Source organism: Portunus trituberculatus, chromosome 41, assembly GCF_017591435.1.
Source record: "Portunus trituberculatus isolate SZX2019 chromosome 41, ASM1759143v1, whole genome shotgun sequence".
Classification (NCBI taxonomy): Eukaryota; Metazoa; Arthropoda; class Malacostraca; order Decapoda; family Portunidae; genus Portunus; species Portunus trituberculatus.
In genome coordinates this window covers 21128726-21155681 of record NC_059295.1, presented here as the reverse complement: position 1 = coordinate 21155681, position 26956 = coordinate 21128726, and the positions used below count along the sequence as shown (strand labels likewise).

The window sequence follows — 26956 nt, the reverse complement described above, 5'->3', positions numbered from 1 at the left end:
TTACTTTTGCACTTTTCAGTTTACTGGGAAAAATACCGGTTTTTAGTATGAGATTTATAATATGAGTTAGAGGTGTTGGTATTAAAGTGGATGTGTGACTTAATAATTTCTGTGGAATGTCATCATAGCCAGGAGTATTTGTTGTGATGGAGCGTAGGTGATTACATATCTCGAGATTGTTTGTTGGAGGTAAATACATTGAAAATAAGAGAGGGTTATTTAAGTACTGGAGGTAATCCCTATTAGGTGTGTTTTCAGATGTAGTACTGGCTAGGAAATTATTATTGAACTTGTTAGTATAGAATTAATACATTTCCAGTGACATTTCGGATGTGTGTGTGTGTGTGTGTGTGTAATTCACTGTTTGATCTGCTGCAGTCTCTGACGAGACAGCCAGACGTTACCCTACGGAATGAGCTCAGAGCTCATTATTTCCGATCTTGGGATAGGCCTGAGACCAGGCACACACCACACACCGGAACAACAAGGTCACAACTCCTCGATTCACATCCCGTACCTACTCACTGCTAGGTGAACAGGGGCTATACGTGAAAGGAGACACCCAAATATCTCCACCTGGCCGGGGAATCGAACCCCAGTCCTCTGGCTTGTGAAGCCAGCGCTCTAACCACTGAGCTACCGGGCCGTGTGTGTGTGTGTGTGTGTGTGTGTGTGTGTGTGTGTGTGTGTGTGTGTGTGTGTGTGTGTGTGTGTGTGTACAAGGCATTTCTACATTTCTGTTTTAGCATGTTACTTATACTATGCAGCCTAAACATTCATATTTGATAATAAAATATAAGATTAATCATGTAATTAATCTGCATTATTATAAACTGGACAGTTACAAGATGTAGCATGAAGTCCAAAGTGAAAGCAGGCTGAAGGAAACGTGTTTTTAAGCAGAGGAAAGTGCCCGAGGGATGTGTACGTGTAAAGGATGGCGGGAGTATGGCCGGCAGGGGGAGCCTGTGATGGAGCAACATGCGCAGTGCGCAGCGGGACTTGAGAAGTGTAGGACGTCTCCCAGGCTGGCAAGAAGCCCTTCACGTCACAGACGCACACCATTCCGTAAGGCTTCGTGATAACTAACAAAATATTTCCTACTAGAGGGCAGAGCTGATTTGACAGTTTTACTAGTTTAATGTACCTATTCAGTGATTTTGATGTTGATTGATACTACATGCTACTCGCACCACCACACTCATCCACACCTCTGGCAGACCATCTTATTAACTTACTCTCATCCTTGCTACACTTCACAGACGCCTTGGCTACTGATTCACCATACTGTTTCTTTTCTCCTTCCACAACCATCTGGAATTCATTCACATTCCAGAGTTCCTGTATTGTTATACTTGTTGCAACTCACTCTTTCCAAGTGTCCTTGTTGCATCTTTCTCATCCTCTTGCCCATTGACTGGCATTGCCTGGCTTTTTTCACCATCTTACTGCACAATATCTCCTCCCTGCTCATCCACTACAACATGTAATAAGCTTTGAAATTCTTATGCCGATTCACTCATAGCCACACACATCATCTACATGCAAACAACACACAATCTTTTCATTTTCCACTAGTATTCCTGCAATTACATTCATTCCTTTCACTCTGAATGCTAATTCTATACCATGCAAGCTAAACACGAATGATATTAAATATTATATACTTCAACTTGCCTCCAAATACATGTACGTGGACTTTGATTAGAGTACATATTTTCATGTACTTATACTTGGAATCTAAATTTCACTGCTAGTCGTAGTTAGGCTTAAAGTACTTTTAAAAATACAAGTACTTTCAAATACATACTAAAGAATGAAGAAACTATTGTGTAAATAGTACATACATTGAGTGTTATAATATTGTAGTGTACTAAAGGATAAAGAAGTATTTCTCAATTGGTATGATGCTGCAGTATAGTGGCCTACTGGGTCATGATGACTTTATTACTCAACAAGAGTAAACATTTATTCCTGTCACGCGCCGCGCCATTCTTCACTCCGTCACTTCGGCATCACTCGCAACACCACCACACTGTCCACAATCTACATCAATTATTGTATGGATGTAATGAACTACATCTGAAATAATAGGCAGGGTATCCGGAAGTAGTGGCAGCAGCCAGCAACAAATCAGCTGATTGCTTGTCAGACCACACAGTTTCCTTCCAATACAAAAACAAGGAATACGTTCAGATAGTGTTGCATAACTTCAAACAATGTGAAGTGTGTGAAAATAGTGTTTCTTCGTCGTGGTTACCCTCCCAATCATGCCTCTGCATCTGTCGCCAGGACACTTTTCGAATTTCATGCCAACGCCTCAAAATGCATATGTACAGTAAACAAGATCAGAAGAGCAGTTAGCATAAAAAATAGTTGTAGAAGATGACAAGAGATGCAACATTGCGGTGATGACAGAAAGGCTGAAGACAGCTAGCTGGAAGAGAGGAGTTGAAAATATCAAAACCTTTTGATTCCACTGTCTAAAGGATTGGTATAAGTGGAGCTCGGTCTACAACCCTTACGTGTGAAGCATATTCCATACATGGACGGATAAGGCCTCTGTACACATTCTCACCTAGGAGAGAAAGAAAGGGAAAAAAAAAAAAAACACTTGCGAAGACGACTCAAAATACCTAGTTTTATAGCAGGTATTTTAGTTAGAAATAAGATGTGAAGTTTCCAGTTCAGATTATAAGCAAAGGACTCACCAAGAATATTCAGCATTATAGAGGGACACAGCTGAGTGTCATAACGAAAGGATAGTTGACTAGAAGGTTGTGTCGAGTTGATGGATGGAGGAATCGAGATTTAGAGGCATCGAACAATACTAAGTTTACTCTACTCCAATCAGAAATTTTGGAAATGAAGTCAGCCTTTTTATGGCTTCCCTGCGTGAACTGTTTACTTATTGAAGGGTTAGACGCCTATGGGAAGACGTGAAAAAGTGTAGGGTGGTATCATTAGCGTAGGAGTGAACAGAACAAAATGTTTGGTTGAGAAGACCACTGATGAAGAATAGGAAAAGCGTGGGCGACAGGACAGGACAAAACCCTGAGGAACACCACGGTTAATAGGTTTAGAAGAACAGTGGCCGTCAGAGTGGTCGGAAAGGAGACATGGGATGACGTTACAGAAGAAAGGATGAAATCCGTGGGAGGGTAGTTAGGAATTTGTACCAGACTCCATTGAATGAAAACTTTTGATATTTCTAAGGCAACAGCAAAGGTTTCATCAAAATTTCTAAAAAGATGATCAAGAGCGACCTCGACATACCACGTACCTCAGTGGTTGCACTTTCAATGTTTAATTATTTAGATAGATTTTCAAGGCTCGTAGGCTCTGCATGGGAGGTGATGGAATTTATAGTTAATATTGTTGCTGGTAGTCGTGGATTTTTATCTGTTTGGATCTGTGTTGTTGGCGGTGTATGTCCAAGGATAGCAACTTTTTGCAAACTGTTAGGAAGGAAGTAACCATTTAATTTTCTGAAGCTAAACGTACGCGTGCGCTCACACACGCGAGTGTGTGTATGTATGTGTGTGTGTGTGTGTGTGTGTGTGTGTGTGTGTGTGTGTGTGTGTGTGTGTGTGTGTGTGTGTGTGTATTTACCTAGTTGTATTGTACATGGTTCGAGCGAGGCTCATAGTGTTCGGTCTCCATGTCTCCATTTATCCCTCTTGTCCTTCCATCTTCTTTCATCAGCATCAGGTCTTCCTTGTCTATCTTTTCAATGCCATTGACTCTCTTGTACATTGTTATTAGGTCTCGTTTTCTTCTATCTTGTAAGGTTGGTAGTTCCATTTCCTTCAGTTGTTCTTCATATATTAGGTCCTTTAGTACCAGCACCATTATTGTAGCAATCTTCTGTATCCGGTCTAATCTTCTTATATCTTTTTTTAGAGTTCGGAGACCACACCATAGCTGTGTATTCCAGCTTTGGACGTATCATGCTTGTGATGGTTTTTTTCATCATATCTTTGTCCATGAATTGAAATGCCACTCTTATATTAGTCAATATTTTATCTGATAATCCAAATATCTTGCTTATATTTTTTTAGGGTTCAGATTTTCCTGTATAATCACTCCCAGATCTTTTTCTTCTTTAGTCTTCATTATTTGTTCCTCTCCCATCAGATAGTTCCATACCGGTCTTCTTTTGCTCTTTCCTAGTTTCATTACGTGATATTTCTTGGCATTGAATTCCAATTTCCACTTCTTACTCCATTCATAGATTTTATTTATTTTTATTTATATCTTACTGTAACAGCAAACAGTCCTCCCGGGTTTTCATAACTCTTAGCAGCTTTGCATTATCAGCAAATAAATTAACATAACTGTTTACCCCTTTATGAATGTCGTTTACATAAATCTGAAACATAATGGGGGTTAACACTGATCCTTGTCGCACTCCGCTTGTTACTTTACCCTAAGATGGATATGTATCTCTGATCATAGTTCTCATCTCCCTGTCCTTCAAATATTCCCTTGTCCATTCAAACAAAGTTCCTCGCAGTCCTCCTATGTTCTTTAGTTTCCAAAGTAGTTTTCCATGAGAGACTTTATCAAAAGCCTTTTTTTATGTCCAGGTATACTGTGTCCACCCATCCTTCTCTGCTTTCCAGTCCTTTTATTCTCGAGTAAAAGCTTAATAAGTTCGACACACATGACCGCCCTGTCCCACACCCAAATTGTCTGTTCGATATGACTTGTTCTGCTTCTAGATGTTTCACCCATTTTTCTTTGTTAATTATTTCGCACAACTTCCCCATAACGCTTGTAAGTGACACCGGTCTGTAATTCAATGGCTCCTTCATTAAATATCGTGCACTGCGATCTTCTTTAATCCTTGGCAATGCAATGTCCTATCAGGTTCTGTAAAATCTTCTACAGTGAACACCGTTTTGAAACTGTCATTCATTATTTTACACATTTCCTTCTCTGTTTGCTATGTCTTCCCTCCTTTATCTATTCTTTGTATTGTTTCCTTGTTCTTCATTTTACCATTTATAAATTTGTAGAAAAGTTTGGGTTCGTCTCTGCTTTTATTCACTACATCTTTCTCAAAGTTTCTTTCTTCCTCTCTCCTTACTCTAATATATTAATTTCTCGCAGCCTTATACTGCTGTCTGTGATCGTCATTTCTCTGCTTTATGAGTTTCTTCCAAGTTTTATCGTTTGCCTTTTTTAGCTTCTATGCATCTAGCATTGTACCAAGCGTGTATTTTTTTCTTAACTCTATAAAAAGGTACATATTTCTTTACTCCTTCGTTATATTTCTGTAAGAATATTTCATCTTTCCCTTGCATTGTCCTTTCGTGCATAATGTTTCTCCATTCAATGTCAGCAAAAGAGTTCCTTAATTTTTCAAAATTTGCTCTTGAATAATTTAATCTCTCTTTTATGTAGTCATCTCTGTATCTTATCCCATTCTCCTCCTGTATTTCTAGCTCTAATGTCACATTATGACTTCTTTTCATTGGACTAAGGTATTGTATGCTGGGAGGGGGCTCTGGTTTCTTTGTGAATACTAGGTCAAACAACGATGGTTCTTCTGTACCTTGTTGATTTCTCCACCCACTGGTCCATTGTATTTACCATAGTCAACTGTAACACCTCCTCGCTCCACTGTCTAGCATTATCCATTACTTCCACTTTTTTACAGATAAAGTCTCCAACTAAAAGTATTCATCCATCACTTCTTGTCATATTATTTAAGCACTTAATCACCTCTCTTTACAGATCTTTACGTTCTTCAGCTCCCCATGTATTTGTCGTAGGTGGCACATATGTAATTATGATTTTTCATTTTTTCAATTACTTTGTTTTAATTGTTACTCCTATTACTTCCACCTTGCCCTCACCATATTGCACATCCTCCCCACATATATTATTACGAACCATTATTAGCACTGCTCTCTTCTCCAGCTATTATATCCCTCCCCTTTAAAGTTAACATGAATCTCCGCTCTTAGTTTTATTTCAACGATGCACGTCACATTCGGCTTTTTCTCTTTCAAATAATCCCTAACCCCCAACACGCTGGATAACAGCCCATCTATATTAGCATAAGTCACTCTTAGTTTCTTGCCTCCTCCACGACCTTTTCCAGTAGAAATTCTTTTTCTCGATCTCCGTCCTTTTTTCGTTTTTTTCCTTAGCTTCATTTCTTAGTACTTCCTCTTTTCCCCTCTCCTCTAGGTTCATATCTCTTTTGATCCATATATTTTTGTATTCAGTATCATCGGTCAGCTTCCCTTTCCTTGTCATAATTTACTCCAGCACCACTTGCCATCTCATTCTCACTTTCATTGGTCTCCTACCCTCCTTTACTAAATCTTCCCAACCTAACCACTTCCTCCACCTCCTGTTCCGGTTCCTGTGTGCTGTCCTGGACCTGTTTGATAATAGCTTTGGCAAATTCTCTCTCTTTACGCTCTCTCATGAACTTGTTTGGATTTTTTTTCTTCATCCTAAAAATCACGAAACATTTCCTCTTATCCACTGTATCTTTCACTATATCTTCTTTCTCCTTATTTACTTGTATAACAGCATCTTTTGTTTTTCCTGAATTTGTCTCTTTACTACCTCTGAAAATTTAACTTTTTCCTCTTCCTGTTCTTGTTTCCATGCATTTCGTAATTCCTTCAGTTTGTTTTCACCCAATCCAATTTCTACTCTGTCCTCAATCCCATCTTGTACTTTTTTCTGTAAGCTCCTTATGGAGTCTTCGCAGTCGTGACGTACCTTTTAGTAAATAATTTTGTTTCTTTATCTCCTGTATCTCCTCCTTTATTCCATGATTGATTATACTGACCTTCTCACATTCGACTAATCTCAATCTCAGTTCTCTGTTTTCTGTTATCAGTCTGTCCTACTTGTCCATTAAACTCGACATCACTTCCTTCATGTACCTAATCTCTCTTTCCACGTTTATCAGTCTCCTCATATTGCCTCTTTCGTCTCTAAATCCAGTAAATTCCTTATCTGTAAAATCTTCATTCAATCTCCTCAGTCCTAAAGGTGTTTCAACTAATCGCTAATTTTCACAAGAAGGTGTTTGTTTTGTTGTCATACGTCTGACCGTGCCACCCAGTTCCGTTTCTCTCCATTTTTCCGCCTATACGATCCAAAACCTATTTATCATGAACACAGGAAGACCCTAAGGCCCCTTACCCCCTTGTACTGTACATACTACGTCTAGGTCAGGCTCCAACGTCTGCTGAAGCGCTTTTCCTGCAAGCCGCTCAGCGCGTCTTGACAGTGCGGTGTCGGCAGCGTGAGTGTAATTCACCTCGGTCGTCCGCTGGTCACCCAGCCAGTCTTCCCCATTACGGAGCGGGCTCAGAGCTCATAGACCGATCTTCGGGTAGGACTAAGACCACATCAAACACAACACACACCGAGAAAGCGAGGACACAACCCCCCGAGTTACATCCCGTACCTATTTACTGGCTAGAGAGCAGTTATAAAATGGTTCTCTCGTTAAGAAAATGGAGTTTGTTCTGACACAAAGCACTGTGAGGTATGGTGTTCTGCGGTGTTCACTTAGAGATAAGTTCACGGAATTATGGTGAGGTAGCATGGAGTATCCTGGTATAAATGCAATTGGTTCGTTCTCAGGGGAACGGGTGGTGATTGGAAGGCCTCGTCCCACAGGCGAACCAGCCAGTAGTGCTGGAGACATATCTGACTTCAAGCCATGTGTGTTGCATGCCTTGCCATATTGTCACGTGTACCAGCTGGTGGTTTCATGAAGATAATGACATTGGCGAACTGGTCATCTGCACTTGTTTCACCTCATTACATGGAAAAGAGGTGTGGGTGTTCTGAAATAACACTTACAAAGAGACAAACAAATATATTCCAATAACACTGTTCTTGTATTCCACAGGGCCGCACTGCCATCTCCCAGCCACGATAACAACCTCCTCTCCTCGTCTCGCTCATCACCATGGTAAGGCATCCTCCACCACCTTGCAAACCCTAACCTAACAAACATTGACTTTCTCACCTGAAGAGCTCTGTGAGGACACCATGCAGTGAAGTGCAGCATCTCCCTGATCGAACCGAGGTAGTACTCGTATAGTGTATCGCCAGCCAGACCCGTTTCACGCTATGCAGTTTCTCACCGCGTCTCGGGTCCGTAATCAGAAACAGTCTGCTCTCTCACCACGACTTTTTTCCAAGGCCACTGAGATGATTAGCCAGGTTTTCAAGAACGTTTATCCGGTTAATGATATAGAAATCTTGTTATTCTGCCTCTAGAACTTCAAAAATCACCCTTAAAAACCCGTGTACATTTAAATAAACACTTTTGAAATAGTGAAGGCGAAGCACAGAAGTGTTTGAGAATACGAGTCTCGGTGACAGCCGGATCGGATATGATTGTGGTTTCTGCCGCACGGCTGCCACACATTATATAAAAGGTGCTTCACTGTTAACCTTCCAGCGCTGTGTACTTTTCCCTCACAGAAATTAATATGAATCCATCAATCCCAGTCGTATGAGCCTATGAATCTTTTTTTTTTTATTATTATTATTTTTTTTTTTAATAAACACTGAATGCAATCTTCAGCGACAGAAGAATAGATTTATGGCAAACCAACCAAGACACTTCAACAACAACAAAAGTGATAAATATTAGATGAAACATTTGGTGCGGTGGTTTACATCAGCCGTTTGTTATTTTTTCTAAGATCGTCCAACCTACTGTGAGCTTTGGAGAAATTAATGTCCCATCAGCATCAGGTCTACAACTCTTAAAGGATGGGGTGTCTCCTTTCCTGAATCTGCTGGCACTGCTATCATGACACGATTCGGTTGAACTGAAGGACTGTCCACGCCCGGAAATATTGTTTGCAAACAGTTTACAAACAAACACTTCGCGAAATGTATCCAAAATTTTTTTTTTTTTAGAAAAAGGAGCCTTTTATAGTGACTTTCTCTCTCTCTCTCTCTCTCTCTCTCTCTCTCTCTCTCTCTCTCTCTCTCTCTCTCTCTCTCTCTCTCTCTCTCTCTCTCTCTCTCTCTCTCTCTCTCTCTCTCTCTCTCTCTCTCTCTCTCTCTCTCTCTCTCTCTCTCTCTCTCTCTCTCTCTCATTTGTGTCGTTCTCGACAATGTTCGTAATGTGAGAGGTGTTATGGGTGAGTTCTATTTCTCTCTTGTTTCTCCACCACTTAGTTTACAATTAGCATTATCTAGTTTGATAAATGCACTCGTCATAAACTAAACAGATGACATGTATCTTCATTACAAGCAAATGTATTACAGGATCTGTTTTTTGTAATCTAATGTAAGCTGGGTTTCCAGGAAGGGAGTTCTGCAGGAGTGTTGTTGCAGCATGAACACTTTCAGGTCATGAGGCGACATGAATGTTTCATGAGCTTAGACACGTGTTTTTTCTCGGTATATTTTGCATTATATTCAAAACTTTAATTCATCATTCAAATATCCTGTTTTGTGTCACGCAGTGAACCACCCCTACCTTGAACAGCTCCCTAATACATCATTAATGCTTTGTGCCAGACCTACATATCTGGCGCTGAATTGACCCATTATATTATATCCCCAGGGTTCCACCGAGCGCCGCCTTTCCTCCATCACCATTAGTGCCGAGAGTGACGACGATAGTTTTGACGAACTGCTCTCCTCCATCGGGTTTGGCCCGTGGCAGGGAATCAGCGTGTTGGTAGTGCTCATCAGTGAGTATGTGTTCACGTACTTTGTGTGTATGTTCTGAATCAATTTTGCCTTTTTAACACTCTTTAACACTCCTTTAAGGATCTGTTGGTCATGAGCATGTTCTTTATAGGCACTAAAGCAGGAAATCGCCGTAGCATGGTTAATTTAACGATGGATGGGATGGCTTTTGTAATCCCTTGAGGGCCACCAGGCAAGTGAGCCGTCGGCATCACGACTCACGAGTATGTTACCGTCCTGCCCGCATGGACAAATCTGTGCCGTAATCTGGCCGACAGCCTGGCACGCTGCCGCTAATCCGTTACAATGAGAACAGTGGGTTTGCTGAGTGTGACGTAATATATCAAGCCTCTCAGGATCTGCGTACCAAATGTCACCGTGCAGGGACTGTCATGCCCTGGGTGACAGTCATGTTGCTGTGGTATTTCAGTAGTTCAGATAGAAATAAAGCAGTTCATTTGAACTTTTATACATTCTTCTTGTGGCTATTAAGTAGGGATACACGTTTCCTCAGCTTCAAGCGACCATCAGGTTAGTGTGTTGCAGAGGATGCTCATACTCTACAATTTTGACGAGATGTACGACATTATATCGCCAAAGGACCGCTGCCATGGTGTGATGGCGTTGCATCACCTTGAGCCAAGGGTCATTGTAATAATGCACTCTGAGACCAACGGCATTGAAGAAGGAAGGATATAGCTAACTGGGAAAGATATCACATGAGCACGCAAAGCTCTGTTCTATGCGGTATTCTTACTGGGTCCTCTGGAAATGTTGCTCAGTGGTAGTAGTACCTACTTACCATGGTCACAAGCCTCTCATTTTCAACTCCTTCAAGTAATAGAAAGCAATAGGCCAATTCAGTAAAAAAGTGTCTAGAATGCGGTTGCCCCGCTCCACTAAGTCCACTTGTTTCACTTCGACTCACACGTATGACACAACGCCATAATTCCCCATCCTCTTATCACAAATGTGTGCATATATATATATATATATATATATATATATATATATATATATATATATATATATATATATATATATATATATATATATATATATATATATATATATAATAAAGTAAAGTAAATTTATTGCTATCATGTTACATAATATAGTAATAAAAGAAAAAAAATGTATACATATGCTTAGCATCGTTTGTCGAGCTGACGGTTTTGACAGATGAAGTTGAAAAAAAAAAATGTACAGATAATTTACATACATATTACATTATGTGATATGAAGGTTAACATAACCTAACAACGAGAGAGAAAAACAATAATAATACAAGCATAAGAATCACAAGCCAAACATAAGGTACGATGATGTTTGACAACCACATAAGTAACTTTTTACCGTCTTTTTAAATTGGAGTAAATTATTAGTAGATAACAAATTCTTTAAGTCTGCAGGCAGGGAACTCCATAATTGAGGACCGTCACACAACACAACTTTATTGTAGAGGGTTGTACGAAACTGTGGACATAACAAATTAACATTATTACTTCTTGTATTATGGACATTTTCTATGGCTGTGAAAACCTTTTTCCCTGGGAAGATATTAATATTTTTTGTAAATAAGTAATAACACGAAATACATTTTAATGAACTTAAAATTTAGAATTTTTAATTGTGTATAAGTATGACTGGCCGATTCATATTTCCCCATAAAAAGAATGTACCTAATAATCTTATTTTAAGCAATTAATAGCTTATTTAAAAAAAAAAAAGATGGTCATGTGGATCCCCATATAGAGACACAGTAAGTCAGGTGAGGATAACACAGTGTGTAATAAATACTTAGCATAGCCTCTCTTGTTAACTGGTGACGAACCCGATACAAAATCCCACAAATTTTAGATATCTTTGCACATACTTCATTAATTTGATAACACCAGTTTACATTTTCATCGATGTGTACACCTAGAAACTTAGTATAAGATACACGTTGGATAATTTCACCTTTTAGAGATAATTGTGGCATATAGTATTTCCTAGAACGATTTTGAAGGATATAATTTGTTTTTTTTTAATATTAAGGTTTAGATTATTAGACTCTAACCAAGTATTTATTAGAATTAGTTCTTTTTGTAGGTTTTGATGTAATGAAATAACGTTTTTGTCCGCTAACAAAAGATTTGTGCCATCAGCATATACAGTATATTTAAGTTTTGAACTGGAATGTACCAGTCATTGATATAAATCAGAAAAAGAATAGGCCCTAAGAAAGATCCCTGAGGAACACCTTTAATGATAGGTTTAGTAAAAGAATTGACGGAATTGCAGTAGACATTCTGTGACCTGTGACTAATGTAACTTTTAAACAACTGGTGAGGAGTTCCCCTTATATATGCTAATCTAAAAAATCAAAAGCTTTAGACAAATCCAAAAATATACCTGCATCGTATAAGTTACCTTCTAAATACTCATAAACATTATTAATGAATTGAAGAATTGCAGTTTCTGTAGAGTGCTTTGATCTGAAACCATGCTGACATTCTGATATAAGATTATAGTTTTCTAGATATTTATCCAATAGGGTAGATATTGCCTTTTCAAAGATCTTACTGAAAGCTGGAAGTATAGAAATGGGGCGATAATTATTGATGTCATACTTGTTTCCTGATTTATGCAGTGGTATCACTTTGGCACGTTTGAGATTATCTGGAAAGATACCAGTTTTAAAACAAAGGTTAATGATATGTGTCAGTGGAAGAGAGATAGAAGATGCAGTTAATTTGAGTACTTTAGGAGAAATATCGTCACATCCAGCCGAGCTGGACTTCATATCTGTTAGGTATTTTTCAGTTTCAGTAGAAACTACAGGAGTCATATACATGGAAAAAGGTGGTGAAGTTAGTTGGTAAATATTTCTTATGAGAGTGTAGGTGAAATGAATTACTGGCTCTAGAGTTTCCAAATCTTAAGAAGTGTTCATTGAATTTATCTGCAGTGTTATTGCATGGTGGTTTTAATTCAATTATATTACTATGTGATGTGTTATTTCTACCAAGAATATTATTTACAGATTTCCATTGTGTCTTGGGATTGCCTTGTGTATGTTGTGACCTGTCTTTATAGTATTTATTCTTTGCAACTCTCAGTAGAATAGTCAGTTTGTTTCTGTATATTCTGTAGGTTTCACGAAAAGTTATTGGCCATTTATATGATAATCTTTCTAAACTGTGTTTTTTTTTTTTTTTTTTACTGTAGAGCTGGTGTGATATATGACATTTGCTGATGTTTACCGTTAATATGCACTCGTTTAGCTGGAAAATGTTTTTGATGCAGACGTCAAAAAAGGTCCTATATGCAACATTTGGACAAACAGATTAAAAAACAGGTGACCAGTCGAGCTGATTAACTTCCTCACTAAAATTTTCACAAGCTGCACTAGAGAAAAATCATTCATAAACAACTTCTGGCGCACTGTTTATCATATTTTGAATCCTAAATTGAGATAGTACGGGGAAGTGGTCTGTTGTATCATTACGTACTATATAATTGCTAGTATTCATCTCAGCTTGTGTTGTCCATATCTGGTCAATAAGTGTGGCTGTTGTGTTTGTGACTCGTGTTACTAAAGGGAACAGCGAAAAAGAATACATAGAGTTAATAAATTCACATACATGACTATTATTGGCGTGCTTCAGTAGATCAAAGTTACAATCACCTATAATGTGAATACCATAATAATTAAACTTACTTGCTAACGATAGAAATTCAGTTAATTTATCAAGAAAATAAGAAAAATTGCTACTTGGAGGTCTGTAAACACACATAACTAGAATAGCCTTATGACTTATCTTTTACATTAGCAATTACACATTCAATGGACGAATCAAGATAAGTTAAGTCGTAACACATGGAAGATGAATAAGTATGAGATACAAACAATGCCACACCACCTCCATGTCTGTTGCGGTTCTTGGTGAAGAGGCTGTAACCAGGCAAGTAGTACATTGACGAGAGGGCAGAATCGAGCCGTGTATCGGTTAGACCCATCACGTCATATTTAATACATGAGTGTGTTAAGACAGTATCAGCAAAATATTGAAGGTTAGTAGGTACACAACGTATATTAAGGTTAAGTATTTTAAAGTTAGTGTGTGTGTGTGTGTGTGTGTGTGTGTGTGTGTGTGTGTGTGTGTGTGTGTGTGTGTGTGTGTGTGTGTGTGTGTGTGTGTGTGTGTGTGTGTGTATTTACTTTAATATAAAAATACAAATAAAATTAACACACTAAGTTTTTTTTTGTCTGTATTTTTCGTTAATGACAGTCGCTGCCTTGTTGCCAGTACAGATGGTAGGAATGACCTTGATAGCTCCGCCAGTACCTTTCGCTGTCACGGGAGATCCTTCACCGCATTGGAGAACCAGTCCGCACTCACTATTGATGACAAGTAAGGTGTCTCTGACAATAAAGTCCAGTATGTAGATTAATCTGGTGTGAGTGAAAAAATAAATAAACAAGTAAAATCTACAGACTAAGTCTTAAACGAGTAGTACATTGTTGGTATTGGCATCCTACCGACCGACTGTGAAATAAAATAACTATCAAATTACCAGTTAAAGAGAGGAGCAATATTACTTTTTTTCAGAATGTCTTTGTTAATTTGCTACTTTCAATTTTCAAACTATCCTCCTTCGGCTCCTATCCTTCTGTCTGTAGTTTCATCTCTCTTTCTAACTGTTCTGTTGCAAATGGGAACAAGTACACTGGATATCTTTCCTTCCTAATGCAGCACATTTTTATCATGGGATCTTTGTGACTGAAGATTATACATGGTCACCCTTACTCTGCCAAGTTATGTCTGTGTTGCATTCTTTGTGGTCTTTTTTTTTCATTATTGGCTGCGTTATTGTGTTTTATGGACAACAGTGAATTTAATATCTCCGAAAATAAGCTCTTCTTAACAAACTATTTCTTACATTACTAATGTAAGGAACGTCACCACCACCCCTTCATTTCCTCCTCCTCCTCCTCCTCCTCCTCCTCCTCCTCCTCCTCCTCCTTCTCCTTCTCCTTCTCCTCCTCCTTCTCCTCCTCCTCTTCCTCCTCCTTAGGTAACTAGAAGAGTATTGGAAGCGCTTCTAAGCTTCCATCCATTAGTGGCGCAGGCACTTATTATAGTGTTACCCATATTAGGGCCCTTATCACCATCCAAGCGCATCTTTGGTGTAACCACCAGAGCATGGATATCATGGTGACATGTAGGTGACTTTAAACCACTCGACAAATGGCAAAGTATCAAGGCGATACCTGACCTACGCGTGGACTCCTGCCCAATCCCACGCTCACCACCTTATCCACTGCCTCCTCCTCCTCCTCCTCCTCCTACTACTACTACTACTACTACTACTACTACTACTACTACTACTACTACTACTACTACTACTACTACTACTACTACTACTACTACTACTACTACTACTACTACTACTACTACTACTACTACTACCACTAATACTAGTAGCAGTGGTAGTAATAGTAAAAGGAAGAGGTAGTAGATACCTACCGAAACGATCATTTATTCCCAGCAAGATCTAATAGCACTAGTTCAGGGGGTGCTGTGAACTTTCCATTATAGCTAGCTATGATCTTACTGAACGTTTGTTTCCCTTTGTGTCTCACAACTCAAGGAGGCAGTCACAGCCTGCCCTTTAAAGACAACTCTCCTCCTTCACGTAAAACTGCATGCACTTACCCACACACACACACACACACACACACACACACACACACACACACACACACACACACACTCTCTCTCTCTCTCTCTCTCTCTTTCACTTAAAATTCAAAATTCAAAATGGTGACTCCAAATCCAACCTCGGAGTCCCCTTCTGGGGAGGGTACCAGAAATGTCCCAAGGTTAGACTAGACTGCTCTCTCGTTGAGGACCCAAGATGTCTTTACACCTCCCTCGACTTTTTCTTCATTAACTTTTGCAACATTCGCAGTCTTACATCTAATTTTCAGTCTCTCCTCCACTAAACCCCATCTTCTTTTCCTCACCGAAACACAACTGTCTGAAGCAACTGATAGTAGCCCCTTCTGTGTTCCCTCCTACTTTTTCTATCCTCATTTTGCTCTCGTGCCCGCGCTCTCTCACATCTGGCTTCGACTCAATAGTCGCTCTCTACCTAAATTCATCTGAGCTGTCTATCCCTCCCCTAACTCCGCTGACTATAGTAATTTCTTTGACTATATAACTTCCAAAGTAGAGCACATTCTCTCCCTCTACCCTTTCGCGGAGATCTCCATCCTTGGATATTTCAATGTTCACTACCAATTTTGGCTTTCCTCTCCCCTCACTGACCATCCTGGTGAATTAGCCTTCAACTTTACTATCCTCCATGACCTAGAGCAACTAGTGCAACACCCTACTAGTATTCCTGATCGTCTTCGAGACACGCCCAACATTCTTGATCTCTTCCTTATCTCTAATCCTGGTGCTTATGATGTTACCCTATCTTCTCCATTAGGCTCCTCCGATCACAATCTCATTTCTGTATCTTGTCCTGTTTCTTCAATTCCTTCTCAGGATTCCCCAAGGTGGAGGTGCCTGTGGCGTTTTGCCTTTGCCAGTTGGGGGGACCTGAGAAGGTATTATGCTGATTTTCACTGGAATGATTACTGTTTCCGTGTCAGAGACCCATCAGTGTGCTGAACGTATAACAGAGGCGATAGTGTCTGGCATGGAGGCGTACATTCCTTATTCTTTATCTCAACCTAAACCTTCTAAACCTTGGTTTAACACAGCCTGTTCTCGTGCTATACATGATAGAGAGGTTACATTCCTGAATCTTATTATAATTCTGCCTGGCATCATGCCAAGTCTGTTCTTCAAATTGCGAAACATTCTTTCGCAAATAGAAAATGTCTTTTTTTTTCAAATTCAAACTTCCCTCATGACTTCTGGCATCTGGCATTTTTTTTTTTTCCTTGGCCAGTTATCCCTCCTTCATAAAAAAAAAGGAGTAGTAGAAGTAGTAGTAGTAGTAGTAGTAGTAGTAGTAGTAGTAGTAGTAGTAGTAGTAGTAGTAGTAGTAATGATAATAATAATGATAATAAAATAATAATAATAATATTAATAATAATAAATAATAATAATAATAATAATAATAATAATAATAATAATAATAATAATAATAATAATAATAATAAATAATAATAATAATAATAATAATAATAATAATAATAATAATAATAATAATAATAATAATAATAATAATAATAATAATAATAATAATAATAATAATAATAATAATAATAATAATAATAATAATAATAATAATAATAATAATAATAATAATAATAATAATAATAATAATTTCTATGTCCACATGTGTTCTGTGAGATTTCTGTTATTTCCACAGGCTGATTGAGATTTCTGAGTTTGACGAACACAACCAGACCGATTACTTCGACGAGCGGTGCCTGCCTCCCTCAGAGCAAGATGAAAACTACACGTGGCTGCAGCAGCCCAATAACTCCATCATCACCGGCATGAAGTCATGTCCCAGCATTGAATATGACCATTCCCTTTTCTCCTCTTCTATTGTGTCTGATGTAAGTTAAAAACAAAAGAAATCAGATAAGCACACCTCTACACGAGGCACTGTTGCAACATCCATCCAGTGCACAGCAGAGTTCACGAGATGCGATAGAAATAAGATTAGTGCAGCTTTTTATCATTTTTGGAAGAGAGAAGACCTGGCCAGGAGCAACAAAAAAAGCGAAAAAAGGCCCAAATAAAATGTCAGTCCCCGTGCAGGTCTATAGAGAGTTAGCCAAAAGAAAGAGATAAATGTCTTGAAACCTCCCTCTTAAATGAGGTCAAGTCATAGAAAGATGGAAATACAGAAGAAGGTAGGAAGTTCCAGTATTTACCAGAGAAATGTATGAATGACTGAGAGTACTGGTTACCTCTCACATTGGAGAGGTGGACAGAATAGGGGTGAAAGGAAGCAGAAAGTCTTGTGCAGCAGGGGCAGAAGGGTGAGGGGAGGCATGCAGTTAGCAAGATCAGAAGAGCAGTTGGCATTAATACAGAGGTACAAGATAGAAAGATATGCAACTTTGCAAAGGTGAGAAAGAGGCTGAAGACAGTCAGTCAGAGGAGAGGAATTGATAAGACGAAAAAATCATAAGAGGAAAGAGACTAGACGCTAGAGGTAAACCTTAATTTACTACTTTTTATGCTACCAACACATTCTACATTGTTACTTATTGTTTAAAATTTCAAAATTTGCATTCCTCTAGATAACACAGCAGGTATTATTAAGTGTGCCTTTTTCCATAAGAGTTGTATTGCTAAAAGGCAACAAAATTTGGAATAAAAGAAAACAGCTCGCTTAAATGCCAGTTGCCAAAGTTAAGTGTTCTGTGTTAAATCATGTTTTAATGGAAGAAAGTTTAATGTAACAAGCATGTCTTCCAGTAAACACAGCATGCTTTAATAAACATGATAGTGTTGAATAACAGACAGTGGTAACTATGCCCTTTGAGTGAATATATCAAAGCGAATTTTGTTCTTAGTCCTTACGTAAAGCAAAGTAAGATATTATAGCTGAGCATACCTTCGTGATTTTGACAGTTTCACCTGGTGTGTGAAGAGTTCCACATGCAGGCGTTCTACCAGATAGCGTACACATTCGGGGGAGCCCTGGGCAGCGCCATCGGAGGCTCCATAGGAGACAGGTAATATTTGATCTCTGAACACCTTTTACTTAATGTATGTATACTGTTACAAGCTCATCAATGGTCTCCGATCTCATGTTTGCCACCAAGGAGGAACCACGAACCACCATGACTGTTGAGGAGCCGCCGCAGTGCTGGACTCCATCAGAATATTCCTCTGCATTTCATACTCTTTCTCAGAGTGGAAATGTAGACAAATATCTTTATTAACAGAAAAAAATGTTTACAAAATACTGTTGGCATCGGAAGTATCATAATATCGAATGACGTAATACGAATGTGCATGCATGTGTATTGTTCCTGAGGGTGTTTTGAGAGTATACATTTTACTTCCACTTTGTCACTGTCAACTTAGAAACAACTATACTCGTGGCGGATTTCTCTGCTTACCAGGTCAAAAAAGAATATTTTGTTATTTTAGAAGTGAGTGTTGTTAAAAAATATCTACATACTTTGATATTTACACAGTTTTGAGAGGCTAGGTTAGTGGTGACTGGCAAGTAGGAGACCGCGTGTCTACACCGCGGTGGAACCGCCGCCCATGACGCATGATTACTCGTAGGAAGGCCGACAGCGGTCCACGCAGAGCTTGAAGCATCAAAAAAACTGACAGCAAAAATATTTACAGGTTGGCCACACTCACAAGGACTTAAATATATATATTATTGATGATCGATCGCTCTTTGAGTGCAAGGATAAGTGAAGTTCAATCATATTTAAAGGAAAATTAATGCGTTCCAAAATACAAAGGACAGAATATTCCTTATCGATAAATGGCAATAACAAGTGCATGGAAAGTTCCGTGGTTTGTGACACAAGATGGCGGAATCATAAAAACTCTATCTACGTATATCCGTCCACTCCTACTGCAACTACGTACGTACATACATACATACATACATATATACATACATACATACATAGAGTATAATACAGTCATACTGTTACCTAACAATACATTCAGACATTTTATTACTTTATGGTGGAAGCTTCTACTGGATTTTGTGTGTCCATGAGAACAAAAGAAAATGAAGGAAATTTCGAGGAGCCATCAGACCTGCACGTGACATTCCCTTCACAAAACCTTCCTAATTATACCCATGTCACTTCCTCATTTCCTTTTAGCTCCATACTGACCATACTGACCTGTCACTAACAATCTGATCAGAGTCCATTCTAGCCATTTATAACTCTTCGAGAAAACCTTTTTTTTTTTCTTTATTTAGCTTCATCTTTAGCACGTACATCTATTGCATCAATATAGCATAAATGAGGAAGCTTTTTGACTTGACGAACTCTGCTGATGGTGAGCGGCCAAGCCGTGACGTTTACTCTCCAATTTATCTATAGTAATTACAAATAGATAAGGCGTTATCAGTAGTGTCAAAAGTCAAGCGCTCTGCTCGCTAGGTATACAAAAGCAAACACGCCCTGGATAACGTTTGCCTTTCTGGCCCCGAAAGACAAACATCTAATCAGTGAATAGTAACCACAGCAGCATAGCATTTAAGGTTCGCTTGGATAAGAAATGAATTATGAAGAATAGAATATGGAATGTTATGCTCTTTGTGATCGTGAAAGTTGGTGTTGTATGTAGAAATATTTCTTTCATTGTTATTTCTCAATTTCACTTTTTTTCTAGTAAATTCCATCCTAGCCATTGAGAGATGTTGTTGACGAACAATCATCATGAGCCTCATGAATTGTCTTCCTCTCCGCACTGCCTGCTAGGTTTGGACGGTTGCGGGCGGTTCAGTTGGGCGCAGTGCTGTACCTAGGAGGGACTCTGGCAATGGCCTTCGTGCCGCTCTACGAGGTGGTGTTACTGATGCGTGTCATACTGGGCTTCGCCAACACAAGCATGCTTGTGACGGGCTGGAACATGGGTATGTGGTGCCGGAGTTACCTTTACACGTTCAGTACTACTCGGCATTTCCTTCGATATCCATTTCCTTCATGCAGTACAATCGAAAACTGATGTTGACCATCATCATGATCTCTAAATGATGAATATAAAGTTTTCGAAACAGATGTTACAAGCGGTCTTTAAAATGAAAGTGTGTGTGTGTGTTTGTGTTTGTGTTTGTGTTTGTGTTTGTGTTTGTGTATGTGTATGTATGTGTGTGTGTGTGTGTGTCACGGCCGCTATTGTGAACGGCCGTTGAGTAAAGGTAACAACAATAAAGCTTCTTCTGTGCCCATTAGTCACCAGGTTATCTTCCATACACTCATAAGTCTGATGCTGGCAGTTCTATTTTGTGCGTTGTAAAATTTGTGATCCTGATCCACAATGACTAAACCTTTCTTTTTTTTTTTCTCCAGTCATAGAAGGATCCCCGCCAACAGCCAGAACCCTAGCGGGCATGTTGATGGGGCTGCCCTTCTCCCTCTTCATGATGCTCTTAGCAGGTGTTGGCTACTTCGTCAGAACATGGCAAAACCTTCTTCTAGCGTGTACCTCCCCCGTGCTCCTTCTCATCCCACTCTCTTTGTGAGTACTCGTGTGTGATGCTTGTGATCAATCCACATTTGTTTACCTTGGATTAAAAATTTTACATCACTTATTTTTCAGTTAAATTTCTCGTCGGTAAACAAGAGTTTTTTATTCATTTTTGTCGTAAATAAAAATTCAAAATAATTTCTTATTAGCACGGTGTGTGTGTGTGTGTGTGTGTGTGTGTGTGTGTGTGTGTGTGTGTGTGTGTGTGTGTGTGTCTGTCTTATGTCGCGGCTCTGTCTTATTGCGTTCCCTCCGCCAATCATTTAAAAAGTCTCGCGTGTGTGTGTGTGTGTGTGTGTGTGTGTGTGTGTGTGTGTGTGTGTGTGTGTGTGTGCTATTGGGATCATTTCTAAAGTTTTATTAAGGAGAGGTTTCATGTGCATAGAGTGCGCTTGTCGTACGTATTACTTAGCGATAGTTCGTACAACTCACAGCTGAGACTTTCCTCCTGCCGTCTGCAGCATTGCGGACGAGTCACCGCGGTGGCTGCTACAACAAAACCGAAGCAAGGAAGCTTACACCATACTACAGAGAGCCGTCAGACTAAACAAAGCAAAGATTAATGGTGATCTATCCACAATTGTGGAAAAGATTGCACTGGTAAGTGTTGCTCGTTTTGCACTTTGTAACATATTAGTCTTGAGAAACTTGTAGGTATGCTTACGAATAATTCTGTGAATATACAGTGCATCAAATCATAGACAGATTCATATTCCTTTTGCACTTGCTAGATTTTCCTTTCACCGATTGGTACTGTTATGAGCTGCGGAAAAAAAAAAAAAAAACATGCAAAGAAGGAAGGAGATGAGAAGAGAGACGAGGATGGTGAGAACCCCGATAGGTTGGCTAAGGAAGCAGCAACTGATGTTGCTGCTTCCATCCCTGTTTCCTTTTCATGACTTGTATAAGGGTGGCAGTTCTTGCCAGATGGCAAGACAGGTGCACAGAAGACTTTTGGTGTTACTACTAAGAGGGGAGAGAGAACTCGTGTTACTTTCCGTCCCTCACCGGTGACACCTGTGTTGCTGGTGACAGCTCCCCTTACCTCTATTGTATTGCTTTATTACATTAATACTACTGCAGTTCTACAGTCTTGCTTTCTTTGGCACACCTTGGCCACCACCTCTTCACAGCTAACTAGAATCTTACTGGTATCAGATTTTTTTCCTTTTTTATGGAAGAGGCCTAGGATAACAAAATAATGAAAAATACCTACTTAATTGCCAGTCCCCTTACAGGTCAACAGAGTCAGCTGAAAGAAAGGAACAAATGTCTATTGTACTTCAAAAACAATACCATCGTTATATACCACTGGATCCCCGAAACACCCAACTTTCATACAGACCTCAATGCTGAATTGAAGCAGCGTCATCACCTCATTTACCTATATTAGTGCAAACGTTTATTGTATTGCTGGCAATACTTTCTCTTCTCTTTCACTTTTGTATCATTAAACGACACAGAAGGTTCAGAGAAGATCAACGTATTCTGACGATACTGAAGGACTGTCGAAGCTCTGAAACGGGTACTGAAATGTCCAAGAATGAATATATAGTATATGCAAGGCAGTAGCTCACATATTCACATCAAAGTTAGTGTGATATGGCAATCATTTATCACTTTCCACTACATATACGTGCAGTTTACTGCAACTTCAGTGCTTTCATAGGCAAGAAAATCGTGTCATTATATATAAATCTGACTTTCTTCATATGACATGATATAAATTTGACTTTCTTCATGATATGACAGAGAATGATACTCGATGAGAGCAATGTTGCAATGACATTTACATTTTTTTTTTTTTTTTTCAGGGGAGCAAAGAGAAATGTTCAGAGAATTCGGAAATGCCCGCTTCTATGTACGCTAAGTGCATGAGCGGCCTTCATGAAATGATGGAGTACTTCCGAAGTCCAGGCATGAGAGTCATTCTCATCGTCTCGCCGATCATCTGGTTCTTCCAGAGTTTTGTTTACCTTGGTCTGGCCATCAACGCCAACAACTTCTCCAGGCAAGCTAGTTCGTTTTCCATGCATTTTCACACCTACTGGTCATTGTTTCTTGGCTGTTGTTGACAATGGTATTCTCACTATCTGCAGCAACGACCCTTTCCTGTATGTGGCAATGACAGGAGTGATGGACTGTGGTTCGATTATACTCTCCACACCTGCTACTGCTTTCCTGGGACGCCGTGTTATGATCGCCACGGAACTCTTTGTTGGAGGCGCCCTGCTTCTGCTGGAGCTCGTCGTTCCTAATGGTAACTATATAAATATATATATATATATATATATATATATATATATATATATATATATATATATATATATATATATATATATATATATATATATATATATATATATATATATATATATATATATATATATATATATATATATATATATATATATATATATATATATATATATATATATATATATATATATATATATATATATATATATATATATATATATATATATATATATATATATATATATATATATATATATATATATATATATATATATATATATATATATATATATATATATATATATATATATATATATATATATATATATATATATATATATATATATATATATATATATATATATATATATATATATATATATATATATATATATATATATATATATATATATATATATATATATATATATATATATATATATATATATATAGTACATATATATTTACACGCACACTCAGCTCACAACTGAGTTCCGGGTACGACAAGGCAAATGGGCGAGCATCTTGATGTGTAGCCCCTATTCACCTAGCAGTAAATAAGTACGGGATGTAACTCGAGGTGTGGCCTCGCTGTCCCGGTGTGTGGAATGTGGTGTGGTCTCAGTCCTATCCGAAGATCAGTCAGTAGAAATGAGCTCTGACCTGTTTCCGTAGGAGAAAGGCTAGGTTGGTGACCAGCAGAAGACAGTGATGAATAACACTCACATAAACGTGAGACTCTGAAGTCTCACTAGAGCAAGCTGTTCTTTGCGCACATAGACATGATATATGAAAAAGGTTAACAAATACAGAAAAGGTGGATGTACTAGAACATAGAAGACATAACGAATTCCAACCCTTCAAAAATACAAATAGGTAAACAAATGAGTGAACAAAAATCATTGCTAAGGTGTGTGTTCTCGTTACAGAATACTCGTGGGTCAAGTGGGTGCTGGTCATGGTCGGCTTCCTGCTGGTGGCCGGCGCCTTCCAGGTCAGTATGTACTGGCACTCTTCGTCCCTCTATCTTTGGTTCACTCATTGCTAAAAATGTATCTGCACACACACACACACACACACACACACACACACACACACACACACACACACACACACACACACACACACACACACACACACACACACACACACACACACACACACTTGTTGAAATCTTGTTTATCATCCTTTGGGTTACTTATAGTGCCATATTCAAAATAGCTTCCCTCTCTCACCGTGACCATTTTCAGAGACAACAGAGAAGAGTAGCATATTTCTGAAAAGTATTTTTCCTGTTGATAATGCAGAAAACTTCTCACCAGAAATACATAAATATCCTTAAAAACTCATGTCACTTCAATTAGAGCCCTTTAAAACAGTGAAGGTGTGGCGCGGACGTGTTTCAGAATATGGGCCACAGTATGATGGTGCAGAAGGTGCCACGGAAACACACATGTTTTAATATACTCACGTATATTAAAACAAAAGTAATGATAAATGCATAAATAAGCTAACAGTTTGTTTGTTTTTATTTGTTTCTTTTTTTCATCAGGTCAACTTTGTGTATGCGCCCGAGCTTTTCCCGACCCTGGCTCGCACGAGGGGCTTTGCTTTCGTCAACCTTGCGGGGAACGTTGGGTTCATGTGCGCCCCGCTCATCACCACCAACCTGGTGAGTTATGTTTTTTAAGGGCCTCTTCATTAAGGTCACTGAACAACACTAATGTCAGTCTCATGTCCTGACTCCACATTACATCCTGGCATTTCACTTCTCGAAATGCCCTGTTACGGAAATTGTGGGATGAGCCACCAACCATATTGAGTGTACTGAATGTTTATCTAAACGCGTAGAAATCTCCAGTAAATAATTCGTCTGTTACTTGAATATATCACCAGAACACAATCATACCTACACGTGCAGGTATTTACAGTGTACATAGCCTTCTGCCTTCTTTGATATTCTCGTTTTCCCTCAACAGGCAAAAGTAAATAGCTGGGCCCCTGGAGTCGTATTCGGCTGCTCTGGTATATTTATCAGCCTCCTAATGCCGTTGCTCCCGGAGACCAGAAAGAAACCGCTGCCCGAGAACCTCCAAGACGTGGACAATCGATGGAGGGAGGGCAAGTTCAAGAATAAATCTAAAGCTGCCGGCGTAGAGAATCTGGCATACACACATGATGGCGGGCGGGACTTGTGTTCAGTGAAGAATGGCACAGTTTCTAGTAGCGCGAAAGCGGAATAGATGCAGTTGTTGATTTCAAAGATCTCATTATCTCAACAAGATCATCCACCTTATTTCTTCATTTTCTTGTAAAACGAACGCCCACTGTTTGACGCTCATATATTCTACATTTTCCTTTCCTATGCTTCATTTTTACTTCATTATAATTCATCACTATTACTGAACTCATCTTTGTCTGCACTGTCATGTGAGGTCATTTAGGTATACATACTGTACCAGTCACGCAGTGCCGCACAAAGTTAACTTGTCTATAGTCTCAGACAAATTCATTATTTTCACTACAATAAAGGATTCTACACAGTTTTCGACAACAAAATGAAAAATAAACAGATGGGTGGGTGGTGGAGCTATTGTGTTCAGCAAATAATATATCCCATCAAAGCATTCAGCACACTCCGCTCACTACCGAGAAGGCCCGGGCTCGAGTCTCGGGCGCGGCAAGGCAAATGGGAGAGCCTCATAATGTGTAGCCCCTGTTCACCTAGCAGCAATTAGGTACGGGATGTAACTCGAGGGGTTGTGGCCGCGCTGTCCCGGTGTGTGCTGTATGTTGTGTGGTGGGGCCCGCCGTGGTACAGTGGAACCATGCGTGCTTTGGGCTCCGCGAGGTCTCCAAGCGCACATGTTCGAATCCTGTCCACGGTCCGAGTGTAGGTTGGGCTTTCTCACTCGGGGCAACGGTTTCGTAGTGGATGGGCTTTGAGACAGGAGGTACCCCCAAAAAGTATCCCCCTTTTTTAGTAGTCTCAGTCCAAACCGAAGATCCGGTTTATGAGCTCTTAGCTCGTTCCGTAATGTGGAGAGCTGTCTGGTTGACCACCAGGCTACCGGTGAATTATGAATTTGAGTACATTTTATTAATCAAAACCGAAGCACTTTGAAACGAATTTTGCCTAACAATCTCTCAAGTCCAGTTTACCTACAAATACTGATCTGTCTGTCAGTCATAAATGCATACACATAAGAAGCCTCAGTACTCCTCGTCAGGCATATCGTCTCACCTTGTCTTCATCCACTGCAATGGCAATCTCTTCTAACTCGGCTCCATCAGTAGAGGTGAGACTTCTATTGATAAGAAAGAGATGACGAAACAACTTGTGTTAGCACACAAGATGCAACCGTCCCGTGATGGAATAGAAATGAGCGCGGCGGACAGTCTGTGCATGGGTGTGTTGCGACGCTCGCTCATCTGAAGAGGTGTTGCATTTCTGTTATGAATATGATTAAAGTTTAACACCAAAAGAACGGAAAATCGTTATTCCTTTCCTTGTGATGGTGGAGGTGGTAGTGGCGGTGGCATGCTTTGGCCGTTTTTACTTAGTAGTTAACATCTTAGCTCCTCGAAACATTGTATAGACCCATGAATTAGGGGTGGTTAACTATACTATACATGTATACTAAACCGCTGCCCGAGAACCTCCAAGACGTGGACAATCGATGGAGGGCGGGCAAGTTCAAGAATAAATCTAAAGCTGCCGGCGCAGAGAATCTGGCATACACACATGATGGCGGGCGGGACTTGTGTTCAGTGAAAAATGGCAGTTTCTA

General features: G+C 39.3%; 2 protein-coding genes across 3 annotated transcripts in view; one reads left to right on the top strand and one right to left on the bottom strand.

Annotated features, from left to right (window-relative positions):
• LOC123516750 overlaps window positions 1-26956 on the bottom strand; it is a 116603-nt gene that overhangs the window by 26561 nt on the left and 63086 nt on the right. Inside the window, exon 5 of one of the 2 annotated variants that reach the window (XR_006678272.1) lies at window positions 13918-14113. The exons of the other annotated variant lie outside the window; for it this stretch is intronic. The gene's annotated coding sequence lies outside the window, so the exon portion shown is untranslated. Of the gene's footprint in view, window positions 1-13917; window positions 14114-26956 lie in introns of those variants that run through there. 2 annotated transcript variants of the gene reach the window in all.
• LOC123516749 (solute carrier family 22 member 20-like) lies at window positions 940-26653 on the top strand. The gene is made up of 13 exons (XM_045276360.1): window positions 940-1068; window positions 7895-7957; window positions 9575-9704; window positions 17083-17275; window positions 18303-18406; window positions 20138-20292; window positions 20729-20897; window positions 21368-21506; window positions 22721-22917; window positions 23006-23166; window positions 24095-24159; window positions 24718-24837; window positions 25145-26653. Exons 4-13 carry the CDS (start codon window positions 17213-17215, stop codon window positions 25406-25408), a joined length of 1437 nt encoding a protein of 478 aa, XP_045132295.1. The 5' UTR covers window positions 940-1068; window positions 7895-7957; window positions 9575-9704; window positions 17083-17212; the 3' UTR covers window positions 25409-26653.

Bases quoted from the DNA above. Each gene is read 5' to 3' on its own strand.
- LOC123516749 (XM_045276360.1), top strand. From the start codon at position 17,213: ATGAAGTCATGTCCCAGCATTGAATATGACCATTCCCTTTTCTCCTCT. The intron at 20,293-20,728 runs GTATGTGGTGCC...TTTTTTCTCCAG, and splicing joins TGTGACGGGCTGGAACATGG to TCATAGAAGGATCCCCGCCA. The intron at 24,160-24,717 runs GTCAGTATGTAC...TTTTTTCATCAG, and splicing joins TGGTGGCCGGCGCCTTCCAG to GTCAACTTTGTGTATGCGCC.